This window comes from Aspergillus mulundensis (genome assembly GCF_003369625.1).
Source record: "Aspergillus mulundensis strain DSM 5745 chromosome Unknown scaffold_8, whole genome shotgun sequence".
In the NCBI taxonomy this organism is placed as follows: Eukaryota; Fungi; Ascomycota; class Eurotiomycetes; order Eurotiales; family Aspergillaceae; genus Aspergillus; species Aspergillus mulundensis.
Window position 1 is genome coordinate 973,057 of NW_020797896.1, and position 11,436 is coordinate 984,492.

General features: G+C 52.6%; 5 protein-coding genes across 5 annotated transcripts; 2 read left to right on the plus strand and 3 right to left on the minus strand.

The window, feature by feature from the left end:
- Window positions 1-40: 40 nt before the first annotated feature.
- Window positions 41-739, minus strand: DSM5745_07708 (uncharacterized protein; the record flags this gene model as incomplete). Its single annotated transcript, XM_026749724.1, has 1 exon — window positions 41-739. One exon carries the CDS (start codon window positions 737-739, stop codon window positions 41-43), a length of 699 nt encoding a protein of 232 aa, XP_026601756.1.
- Window positions 740-2,360: 1,621 nt separating this feature from the next.
- Window positions 2,361-2,830, plus strand: DSM5745_07709 (uncharacterized protein; the record flags this gene model as incomplete). The annotated part of the gene is made up of 2 exons (XM_026749725.1): window positions 2,361-2,613; window positions 2,664-2,830. The coding sequence occupies 2 exons, from the start codon at window positions 2,361-2,363 to the stop codon at window positions 2,828-2,830; spliced, it is 420 nt and encodes a 139-aa protein (XP_026601757.1).
- Window positions 2,831-3,623: 793 nt separating this feature from the next.
- On the plus strand, window positions 3,624-6,069 carry DSM5745_07710 (uncharacterized protein; the record flags this gene model as incomplete). The annotated part of the gene is made up of 7 exons (XM_026749726.1): window positions 3,624-3,871; window positions 3,988-4,239; window positions 4,404-4,561; window positions 4,806-5,195; window positions 5,244-5,585; window positions 5,646-5,755; window positions 5,827-6,069. The coding sequence occupies 7 exons, from the start codon at window positions 3,624-3,626 to the stop codon at window positions 6,067-6,069; spliced, it is 1,743 nt and encodes a 580-aa protein (XP_026601758.1).
- A 548-nt stretch (window positions 6,070-6,617) lies between these two features.
- Window positions 6,618-8,249, minus strand: DSM5745_07711 (alpha/beta hydrolase; the record flags this gene model as incomplete). The annotated part of the gene is made up of 1 exon (XM_026749727.1): window positions 6,618-8,249. One exon carries the CDS (start codon window positions 8,247-8,249, stop codon window positions 6,618-6,620), a length of 1,632 nt encoding a protein of 543 aa, XP_026601759.1.
- A 760-nt stretch (window positions 8,250-9,009) lies between these two features.
- DSM5745_07712 (MFS transporter) lies at window positions 9,010-10,943 on the minus strand (the record flags this gene model as incomplete). The annotated part of the gene is made up of 3 exons (XM_026749728.1): window positions 9,010-10,017; window positions 10,066-10,455; window positions 10,521-10,943. 3 exons carry the CDS (start codon window positions 10,941-10,943, stop codon window positions 9,010-9,012), a joined length of 1,821 nt encoding a protein of 606 aa, XP_026601760.1.
- Window positions 10,944-11,436: the final 493 nt, after the last annotated feature.

The following is an 11,436-nucleotide window of genomic DNA, read 5'->3' on the forward strand; positions in this document are numbered from 1 at the left end:
GGATTCCTCCTCCGGCGCATGCATTGCAGCAATACGCTACTCATCGCTGAAATAATGTTCCAACGGGTACAATTGGCCCCATCGCGTAGATGACCTTTTTCTGCACTGACGACCCTTCGGATCCATCCCAATTCTCATCCTCCGACACATCCGCATTGCCGTACTGCTCGTTGCGTTTTCGAGTCTCCACCTCTTGGATGATATCATCGAGCGGCAAGTGCATACTAACTGAGAAAGATCCTCCCTCAGGCAGGTACGATTCGCCCTGCGGATTCCCCGCTAGGACCAACCGGAACATCCCACGAAACTTCCTCGAGCACCAAAGAGGGTCGCCATTCTGGTCAAATCCACAGTCCATGAATCCTCCACCGGGCCTTCCAGTCTTCTTCAGGTACGTGGGGTAGTTGAAGCCGTTGCAGAGAGCATCTGGGATATGCAAGACATTGTCCAGTCTAACCTCATGAGATGGCGCGTTCTTTTCCAGACTCGATCGAAGTTTTAAGAACACAGTTCCGATTCCTGCGACGTACGTACCTGGCCCTGACGGGTCGGCTTCGTTGTAGTATCGTTTGCCGACTCTCTCATATGTTCTGAAGGACGAGCGGTTCTTGGCGTAGTGGCAGGTTCCCATGACGATGATCCAATCATGAGAGCGGCGGGGTGGAGGTGGATTCTCCTCTCTTTGCCGCTTTTTGCGCTCTCTCATGTCCCTGCAAAATTCACCGTAGTCGCTCACCATGATGGTCAAGTCTTGGTCTATGAATCGGTTTAGCCCTGGTCTCTTTGTTTGAGTTTTGGTCCGCTAACTATGGCGGTGGGAGAGCAACTGGAGCTGTGTGCCAATCTGAGTAGGTGAATGGGATTGAGACCAGAATTCAAGCGCTATAGACAAATGGAAGGTGTTGCAGGTTGCAAGTTCAATTGGAGTGGAGACAACCTTAAATCCGTTACCTAGGTACCAGGATGAGTAAGCACCTATTTAACTCGTCCAGTCCGAGGAGTTACACCTCAACAACTACGACCTGTTCGTGAAGACACTGTTTTCTCATCCGAGATGCTTGAATGAAGTCACAGGAAGACGGAGTATGCTGGAAGCAATTGAGGGACCTCAAGGGAGCCAGCCACCTTTGACGGGCGCCCCAGCCACATCGTCGAAGATCTCATATCCATGGACCACCTCTTTGTTTGTCATGCTGTTACCTCAGCCTTCAACACTCGATTTCAGGAAATCACAGATGGAGGTCATTTTCGACGGCTGCTCATGGTTTGAAAGGCTAGACGAAAGTTGGGCGGAATGGATAAGCCTTATAAAGCCACGCATCATCTCAATACTGGCTGAATCAACCAAGTTCATGGAGAAAGCATTCATTAACCATCTAATGGCTTAGCACAGATACAACATACCAAAGAACCAGGTCTCCATGTTTATACGAGACCGTGCATATAGCACACCCCTGTCTCTCTCAGGAAGCCCCTTGTGCCCACCAGACCCTTTCGAGCCTGATGCAGATAGCGATGTTGTCCTAGGCCATGGCCGCCGCTGAAAATGTTCACTCTTTCTCATAATACTCATACTCTTGACCACTATATGGCGAGGGCAGAGCCAGAATGTCGGCACGCATACAATCCTCCTCGGGAAATTCATTACTTCGACTTTGTACTCGAAGACGGGCGCTCGGGTCCGCGGGCGTTAAACGTCAGACACCCAAAGCAACAAGCAGCCGATATCAGATGATGAGAATAATATTACCCCTTCAACGGCATTTACGCTCTAGCTGAGCCCTCGCCCACACCATGGCTGTCTCCGATCTGATTTCACGAACTAGCGAGACATTCTACACGGCCATCTAGTTTCCTTCAGAAGTGCTATCGACATGGTTCTGTCAGCAATGGTCAAGGTGACCTCGGAAGGGGCCTTGAACTTGCTATTGCGCATCCGCCAAAAAGAGAAGCCTACAATCCGAGCATAGACCCAGAGAAATTTATCGAGAATCAACCTACAATGGTCCCTCACACAGAGGCAGAGCAAGATGATAGCTCTCCACCATGTTTCTGTCAAAAAGTGATCGTGTAACAGCCCCCGCCTCGAACACACCTTTCTCATGTGCGGACCCCGAACCTCAATCCCAGTTGCCCAACCTTCACCTTTAGTTTGTTGATTGGGTGGAAGTCACTAGCATCATCCCTGCTCTCACCCCTGTCCTTGGCTGATGGATGCAGTGAAGCCCTTGAGAGGGCTGTTTGCTCTTTTTTCTTATTAAGGTTGTTCCCGCCCTACAGGTGCCCATTCTACATTCCCGTGTCCACCTTTCTCTACCAGCACCTCACTCCTCTCTTGCGAGCGAACGACCTTTGCAAACATGGAGGATTCAGTCGTCGATGCTAGCCGGGCACAGTATCCCCTACTCTTGCTCGCGCACTATCCCATACTTATTTCCGCTATATTTGCCATCTATAGCGCCTGGCTTGTTATTTATCGCCTCTACCTCCATCCGCTCGCTCGATTTCCCGGGCCCAGGCTGGCTGCTGCTACTGGATGGTACGAGTTCTATTATGATGCCCTCAAGGGAGGCACATATATCCATGAGATTGAGAGGATGCATATAAAATACGGTACAGTATAACGTCTGACCTGCATTGTCTGTCTAACCTCACTTCCTCAGGTCCCATTGTCCGCATCAACCCGCACGAGCTTGTGGTTAATGACCCAGACTTCTACAACACCGTTTATGTTGCCGCCAGCACGCGCCGCACAGATAAGTGGAGTGCTATAGATGGCCTTGGAACCGAGGGCAAGGCGACCATGTCCCGCCTCTGCCGTCCTCTGTGACGGCTATGGTACCGTTTAGCTAACAGAGGCACACCTAGGCGCGTTGGGCAGCACACACGGCCATGATCTACACCGTCACCGCCGCAAGCGCGTGGATTCTTTCTTCTCCCGCCTTGGTATTAGCCGGATTGAACCGTTAATCGTCGAGGAAGCCAGACTTCTCTCCCAGCGACTTGAACTACTCAGGAACTCTGGCACCATTGTTTCCTTCCAGCACGTCATGGCTGCGTATTCTGGGGATGTTATAACAAGGCTCTGCTCCGAGAGATCGCCCGATATGATCAGAAAACCAGAATTTGGCAGAGACTGGTGGGTTCACCCTATTGAAAGATGGGCTCAACGTAGCATAGCGGCTGCTTGCTTATTCTATATAAATCTCACCATAGGATCCTCGCGTTCCACGCTATGAAACGACACGTACATGTTATGCTGCAGTTTCCTCTACTTTTCACGTGGGTCGAACATCTAAAATCAATCCATCCATCCTCTGACCAAGCTGCCGCTACTAAAACACATCTAGAATCCTCCAGTTGGTACCAACTGCCATCGTGGAACGCTTATTTCCAACCAGTGCGGCAATTGAGGGTTTACGCCAGGCACGTACTGCAATGAAGTTACCTGCCTTCATTTATTTGCGCTTGCACTTGACGCTTACTCACTAACGCTGCGCTTTTTCCGTGTTTAGCACTCAACCAACCACATTAATAGCGCAAAGATGGAGATGCTGAGCGCAGCCCAAGTCGAGAAAAATATACTAAATAGCTCCCTGTTTCGCCATCTCCTGGCTAGTGAGATGCCGGACTCGGAACGTAAAACTGAGCGCCTTGCTAATCACGCCCTGGAGCTCTTTACCGCGGGTACGGTCACGCTGACGGACTTTTTCACTGTAACGCTCTACCATGTTCTTTGCGATAGGTCTCTCGCAGACCGTCTCTCCGCTGAGCTTGCAGATATTATGGCTGGCTATCCAGCCAGCCTTCCCACGTGGCAGGATCTCGAGCGATTGCCGTTTTTGCATGCCACAGTTAAGGAGGGTCTGAGGTAAGTATCTTTCTATCCTCTCTTCAGCTCCTTGCCTTGCACAGATTCAGTGGTGGCCCACTCACTTGTTATGGCTAAATCACCTTATCCCAACTCCTACTCACCATATCACCTAGGTTAAGCTACGGCCTCACGCACCCCCTCCCGCGCATTTCTCCAGACTCCGACCTCCACTTCAACCAGTGGACAATCCCCGCCGGCATCCCAGTCGGCATGTCAGCATACAGCCTCCACCGAGACGCGACAACGTACCCAGATCCGCTCGAATTCCAGCCCGACCGATGGCTCGCGGCCGGGCCTGCGAGCACGAAGATGCATCGAAACTGGGTACCTTTCAGTCGGGGATCGAGGAACTGCTTGGGCATGAAGTGCGTCTCTTTCTCTTATTAACTCATGCGTACATCACATCCCTAGGACAGGGCCCAAGTCTAGTCCAGTCTAGTCTATGGTACCGTACAGCACCTACTAACGGACACGGACTTTACTGTACCATTGTCTTGTCTTGGCAGCTAGGTATGCTATGCTAACGCAGGCTCCACAACCCTGCTTATAGTCTCGCGTACGCAGAAATGTACTGGGCGCTGGCTGTGCTGTTTCGTCCGGGTGCGCCGAGGCTCGAGCTCTTCGAGACGGACGCTTCAGATGTCACTATGGTACTGGACTTTGTTCTCCCGAGTCCTAAGCTGGAGAGTAGGGGGTTGCGGGTTACGGTGTCTTAGGGGAGCCGTCGTGACACTGGGACATGGACGCAGACACCGCTGTTGATTTTGATCCTCTTATCTCGTTCGCGGGCTTCTTTCAATTCAACTATTCTATCTGATTTAGCTAGTTAACCCGCTAGGCCTGTCTAATAAGGCAATATGAACTTGTAGTGATGGATTCATAGTGCTTTCAGTAGGACCAATACTGTGCAGAGTACATAATAGATGACTAGTACTCCGTCGTTCCTTCCGGCCAAGTTGGCCATTCTCACCAGTCACCAGTCACGAGTCTCACGACTCATCAGCCACTCGATTACTGTACAAGGCTGTAGGCATGTCCGCCAAAGGGAAGATGATCGAGATACACGAGAAGTTGAAAGCAAAATCCATGGAAGTCTTCAGACAAAAGCAGGGGCCACTTGTGACTGAACAGACCCTGAATCTCATTGAGGAAACCTTCACCGAAATTGCTCCTCAAAAACCATCAACTGAAGATCTCCCTCAGTTGCCAGCGTCCAAGGTAACTGAAAAGGATTTGAAAGCCATCTTCGGTCTAGAATTCGTCGACAGACCCTTCTTTAAGCTCCGACAAGAAGACCTGATAGAGGTGCCTCCCGAGCTGGGTAAGCTATCTTGCTCTCATTTCCATAGCACTGCTAATTACTCATTAGAGAAAAGGATACGCCGTTGGGGAAGGCTCTTAGATCAGGGTTTCGACACTGGGTCGGAGTGCCGCCTACTAATCAACGAATTCCTCGGGAATGCTCTCGAACTGGAAAGAGATATCCTCGAAGAAGAGAGCCCAGAGGCATCCTACCTCCCGCGAATGCGGCTTGAGACGCTTCTCAGTTTTCCGATAATACACCAAGGCACTCGGAAGTTACTTGTTGGTAACGCTGACTACACGGTCAACTATACCAGTGACACAATGGCCACAAGCCTGGTAATACTTCCAGAAGCCAAACACCACTCTACCAGAAGTTGCGGCAGGACCCAATGTCTTACCTATATGGGTAAGTTATTTTTACAGCTCTAGATTGCGTTGCTATATTCTCCTGCTAACTGTCTACAAGCAATGGTGCATGAGATCCGCAAAGCACAGGGTTATGTCAACACTGTGGTCTATGGGATTGTCTCCGATGGTTCCAGCTTCGAGTTTCTCAGAATCGATAACGACACCAAAGTATTATTTTCAAGCTGATTTTGGTGTTGTTGTCCTTGAGTCATAAAGCTGATACTGCCTTCTCCTTCTAGTGGTCTGAATGGGCTCCACCGACGAGGTGGACGGAATCAACAAAAAAGAGAATATACACTGTCCTTCGGTTAGTGGTACGGAATGCCCTACGGACTTCACCCCAGGTCTCTGCACAACCAGTCCTAGGATTAAGTCCAGGTCAACACCCAGCGGCCGAACCCCTCAACTATCACCTCCGTACACCAAGCCTTGAAGATAGATACGACTTCGAGGATGATTTTGGCATGGACACGGATCAATAGAGACTTTGCCCGGTCAGAAATGGGAGGGAGGACAGGAAACTTGATTGAATTCCTTGGCCAGCCTCGGTGTTCTCTGTTCTTTTTCCCTACACATCGGCACGGCCTTGTCACGGCTTATTCTTGGGTAACATTGACGCTATCCATCTCTTCCGGTTGTTCTTCAGGTACTTGCTCGCGGCACATTTACTACGTCTAATACTTGTTACGTCAAGAAAGTCACTCGAGGCTGTTACAGAATGCCGGTGAAAGGAGCGTAGGATGCCACATGGCCCACCAGGCGACAGTCCACGAGGCTTTGTGCACCAGCCAGAAGGGCCAGGTTATTGCTTGTCGGTGTATAAGGACTGGCGTACTGCTGATTCCCTGTAGAGCGTCTAGCGGACATGCTAGCATGCTGATGCATTGGCTAGTTCAATTCATATATTCCATGTACTATGGGCACATCTGCTATGTGGCCAACACTATGGCATCGTAGATACAATGCAGACCCAATTGGCCTCGATCATTCATTTACTGTACAAGGACATCACAATCCATCACACAACCCATCACGAATCAACAACCAAATTCCTCCTCGGCACCGTCCCATTCACAAGAAACGCATCAATAACCGCACTCGCCTCCCCACCAAGACTATAACTCGTATGCCCACTTCCATCCCTCGTCACCAACACCCCAGACGGAATCTGCTCGAGCAGACTATTCGCCCAGACATAGCTGGTCTCGGGGTCATGGTACGCATTGACCATGAGGATGGGCGGGGCTTTCGCCATGCTCGTCTGGTTCAGGCGGTGCGGCGGGTTCGACAGCGGCGCGGGCCAGCCGATGCACGAGACCTGGTACCGGTAGGACTGCGTGGCGCCTTGGGTGTGTGGCGCTAGGTAAGTGGCGAGTTGCGACTTGTAGAGGAGGTCTGAGAGGTAGGTCGAGTCATGGCGCCAGTCCAGGCAGCCGATTGCGATGTCCGGGTAGGAGGGGTCGTCGGAGGATGTGGCGAGGCTCGAGGAGAGGCCCGTTGCGTCGCCGGCGATCGTCTCGTTGAGGTATTGCGCTAGGGTTGCCCAGTTGGAGGTGGGGCGCTTGGATTGGGATTCCTTGAAGACGAGGTACGGCTGGGTGTTGAGGCGGATGTCTTCGCCAGTCACTGGGGTGCGGCAGCTTGTGGTGTTTATACAGCCGGACGCTTCGATGGGGGTTTCGTCTGCTGCTGCAACGAGGTCGTCGAAGATCTGGGGCAGGTTCTGGTCTTTGAATGGGCATTCGTCGGATGTGGTTGTGTTGCACCAGGCGAAGAATTGGTTCAGCGTGTCTTCGTAGGTTGAGACTTCGGTTCTGAGGACGTCTGTCTCACCCTGTGAGTGGTCTAGGTTTCCGTCTAAGACCATGCGGCCGACGTGCTCTGGGTATAGCTCGGCGTAGGCGCCGCCGAGCTGTGTTCCGTATGAGAGACCGATCCAGTTGAGTTTTTCCTCGCGGAGAGCGATGCGGACGGCCTCGATGTCCTTTGCAGCCTGGGTGGTGTCGAGATGGTAGAAGAGCTCTCCGGTCATGTTGCGGCAGCTCTCGCCCAGGGCTCGGTTCTTTGCAACCAGGTCGTGGAATTCTTCGTTGGTGGTTGGGAACAGTGTTACTTGGTCGTTGTACAGGTCCGGATCACACTTGACGCGCGTACTCAACCCGATCCCTCGTGGGTCAAGGCCAATGACGTCGTAGTAGTCGACAGTGCCTTTCGTGTACGAAGGAACACCGATAGCCTGGCCCAGAGCTGATGTCGAGCCCGGTCCTCCCGGTCCTCCAGGGTTGTAGATTATACTGCCCAGGCGCTTCCCAGGCAAAGCAGCCCTGTACCGGGCCATGCCCAGGGTGATCTTCTCTCCATGCGGCCTGTCCCAGTCCAGCGGCACCTGGAGTTCGCCGCAGTCGAGATGCGATGCGTTTCCGAGCTGGCTGAGGTACCCGCCTACGCTGGGGAGACTGGCCAGGGCAGGGAAGTTGTCGACGGTACAGTTCTTCCAGGAGATGCAAGCCGCACTGGCAACGGAAAGAAGAGACAACAGTAACAAGGGAAGCATTTTTGATGTTTGGCCGAGCATGTTGGAGGATGAGGGGGAAGTGAGAGCGCTCTTAAGAGGACGATCCGGCTGCCGATCACAACACTCGCTAAAATCTGACTGCACCATGACGAAACGGCGGACACAGCTGGGCTTGGACAAGCTGCTCAGCCCAGCGAGCTAAGTCTAGCTAAGGCGCAAGGCTGAATCCGATAGATTGACGATACTGTGCAGTGTATTCCGTACGGACTAGGCATCACCACGAGAAATGAGCCTCGTCAGACGACTCCAAATCCTCAGCCCCAGCCATACATAAATGTCATTGGCAGTCCACTCCGCTATAATCAATTCCTTTATCTAGTGTATCCATCGAAAATGATAGCGGCTGAACCAGGCTACAGAATATCAATCTCACCAACCACGACGCACCCCGGCAGCCCGGCAGCCTCAGCACGAATAAGCCACAAGCACTCCAGAATAAAGCCCTTATTGATTATTGAATCCTTTAGCTCTGGATCAAGATCCAGCGATACAATCCGGGTCGACCATGGGACCGTGGTCCTTTGTGCACCAGCCTTGTCCTTGCCATTCTGGTAAGTGGCTTGGTACTGCCTCATACAGACAAGACAGCCCATGGGTCGCTCATCCACAGACTACAATGTCTTACCCAGGCTAAATGCGCGGTCTCCGTCTCTCCATGTCTATGGCGAGGAGACCTCTACGGAGAATTGAGTACAGACTGAGTAAGGATTCAGTGAGAGCCAGCTGTGCAACGGGCGGACTATCCACCAGGTCCATGGCCCCCGTCGAAATACGGCATACATCAAGCAAATATCCCAAAAGCATCGATATTGTTCTAATCTAACCCTTCTATCCAAAATAACTCTCTCTACCCCGCCGCATACGTACTCTTCTTCCTAAGCAGCGCCCCAAACTTCCACAAGAAAATCGGCGCCGGAATGCCCAATCCCAAACTAATGAACCCCAACAGACTATTCCCCCACCCGTAATGCAGCGCATCATACATATACGGGGCGAACAGCGGGAACGCGAACCCACAAATGGATCGCAGAAACGCACTTGCTGCCAGCGCGCTCGCCGCGAACCGCGTATAGCTGTCGATCATGTACGTCTGGGCACATTGGAATGTTACGATCGTGCCCATGCCGAAGAGGGCTGCGCCAATGTTCGGCGCGATCCAGTGGGTCTTGTATTGGCCTGTCCAGCCGTAGATGAAGAGGCCGGCGGGCGTGAGGAAGGCGGGGACGCAGAGGAGGGGGATGCGGAATTCGGGTTTGCCGACGCCGCTATTCTTGCTCTTTAAGTGCCGGTAGATACGATCGTTAAGCGGAGCGCAGATTTGCGAGCCGAGCCAGAAGCCGATGCCTAGGGAGATGTAGTTTAGGCCGCCGATTCCGATGGACTCGTTGTAGTAGTCTGCGCCGGTCCAGAGGGTTGGGAAGGTTGAGAGGACCAGGTACATGACGCCGTAGGTGTAGGCGAGGTAGCCGGCGACGGCTTGAACGATGGGTTGAGTAAGGAGAAGGCGGAATGGACGGATGAGGGCTGAGCGGATGGTTTCGCCGAGAGTCTTGTTCTGGCGCTCGACTTCGGTTTGGTAGGAGGAATCGCCCGTCTCCTTACGCAGCTTCTTTGCGCGGGTTCGAAGGATCATTGGGGCGTAGGTTTCTTTCAGGAAGAAGAGGCCTGCTATTTGGATGATGCCGTCGGCGATGGTGGTTGCGTAGAACACCCAGCGCCAGGTCGTGTTTTCGGCGATGAACCCGCCGGCTATAGGGCCGACTGCTGGGCCAAGGAGGGGAGCGAGACTGTAGATGGCAACACTCTTGCCTCGTTCTTCGGGTTTGAAGCAGTCTGATAGCACGCCACCGCCAATCTGCGACAGTCAGAATCAACATTGGTATAAAGGTCAGAGAAGACATACCGCCAACGGAGCACTCCCGCCCAACCCAGCAAAGAACCGAAAGACAATCATCTGCGCCTTGGTCTGCGCAACACCACACGCAATATTAAACACCAGGTAAAACAAGTTGGCCAGCTGCAGAACAATCACACGCCCATAAATCTCTGACAGGGGACCGAGGAAGAGCGGCCCAAAAGCGTACGCCAGCACAAAGATAGACAGCGTAAGCTGGGACTCAATCGCATCCGTAATGCCCAGATCCTTCGCAAGAGTCGTCAGGGCCGGCGCAACCATGGACGACGAAACCGGCGAGATAAACGTAAAGCACGAGACCGTCACCACAATCGCCCACTTCTTCTTCATGGGCCAATTTTTGGGGTTCTCGGGGTCGTCTGGGCCGTTCCACGTTACCTGCGACCAGCATTAGTACACCCATCCAAATAGATACATAACGAGGTGCAAATGCGACAACTTACAAGCTTAGAATCAGAACCCTGCTCCGAACGCTGTGTCCTCGACTTCTCCATCTCAGCCGTCGGACTTTGCCGATTTGCCTCCAGATCTCGATCCCGTTCTGTGACAATCCCATTGTCAACCTCGAGCTCTGGCACATCCTTCTCATTCCCATCTGTCGAGCCATCATGGTCGTCCTCGCCATGGTACACAGAGTGGTCATCAAGATGCACGCCAGAGTAAATGCGACTGATATCTGCAGGTCGTGAACCCGATCTCGTCGTGCGCAGTGTACTAGCCGTAGACCCCTGTCTCCGTCGAGGCCGCGAATCTAAAGAGCCCGAGTCCGAGTCTGAACTCGACAGAGAGGGTTCATATCTGGCTTCGACCTCGCGCTGCGCATGCACATGTTCATGTTCGTGCTCATGGCGGTCTGCGTCTGCCATCTCGGAAAAAAATCCCGGGCCTTTTCTCGGTCAAAAAACAAGCAACCCGGATATCGATTCGTAGAGCGGGGGCCCGGTCCAGGTCTTATATGATAACAGGGTATGATGTAAATCCAGTCTCCCCGTAAAAACTAGAACGAGCCCGGTGATAGAAGCACCTTAACACCGGGGGGAGGGTCTGCACCATGGTGGCGATTGGCCATGGCGAAAGCTTGACAAGCGAAGGGCCCATATTTCACGCCTTTCTCCACGTCTGGACACTCTGGAACCGGCGATAAGCCGTCAAGAGGGAAAATTTTTGCTGGCGGGAGAAGCCGTCGCAAGGAACGAACTCGGGTGCCTTGGGCAGGGCTCCATCTGAAGTGTATCAACTGCAGTCTCATTGGTTGTGTCGAGGAAAAATGTCGGATCTCGGCACGATAACTTCGTCGATAAGAACGGTCCTGCTTATCGATAAGCTCTTATCGCAGAATAATGCAGGGATCTATCTGTC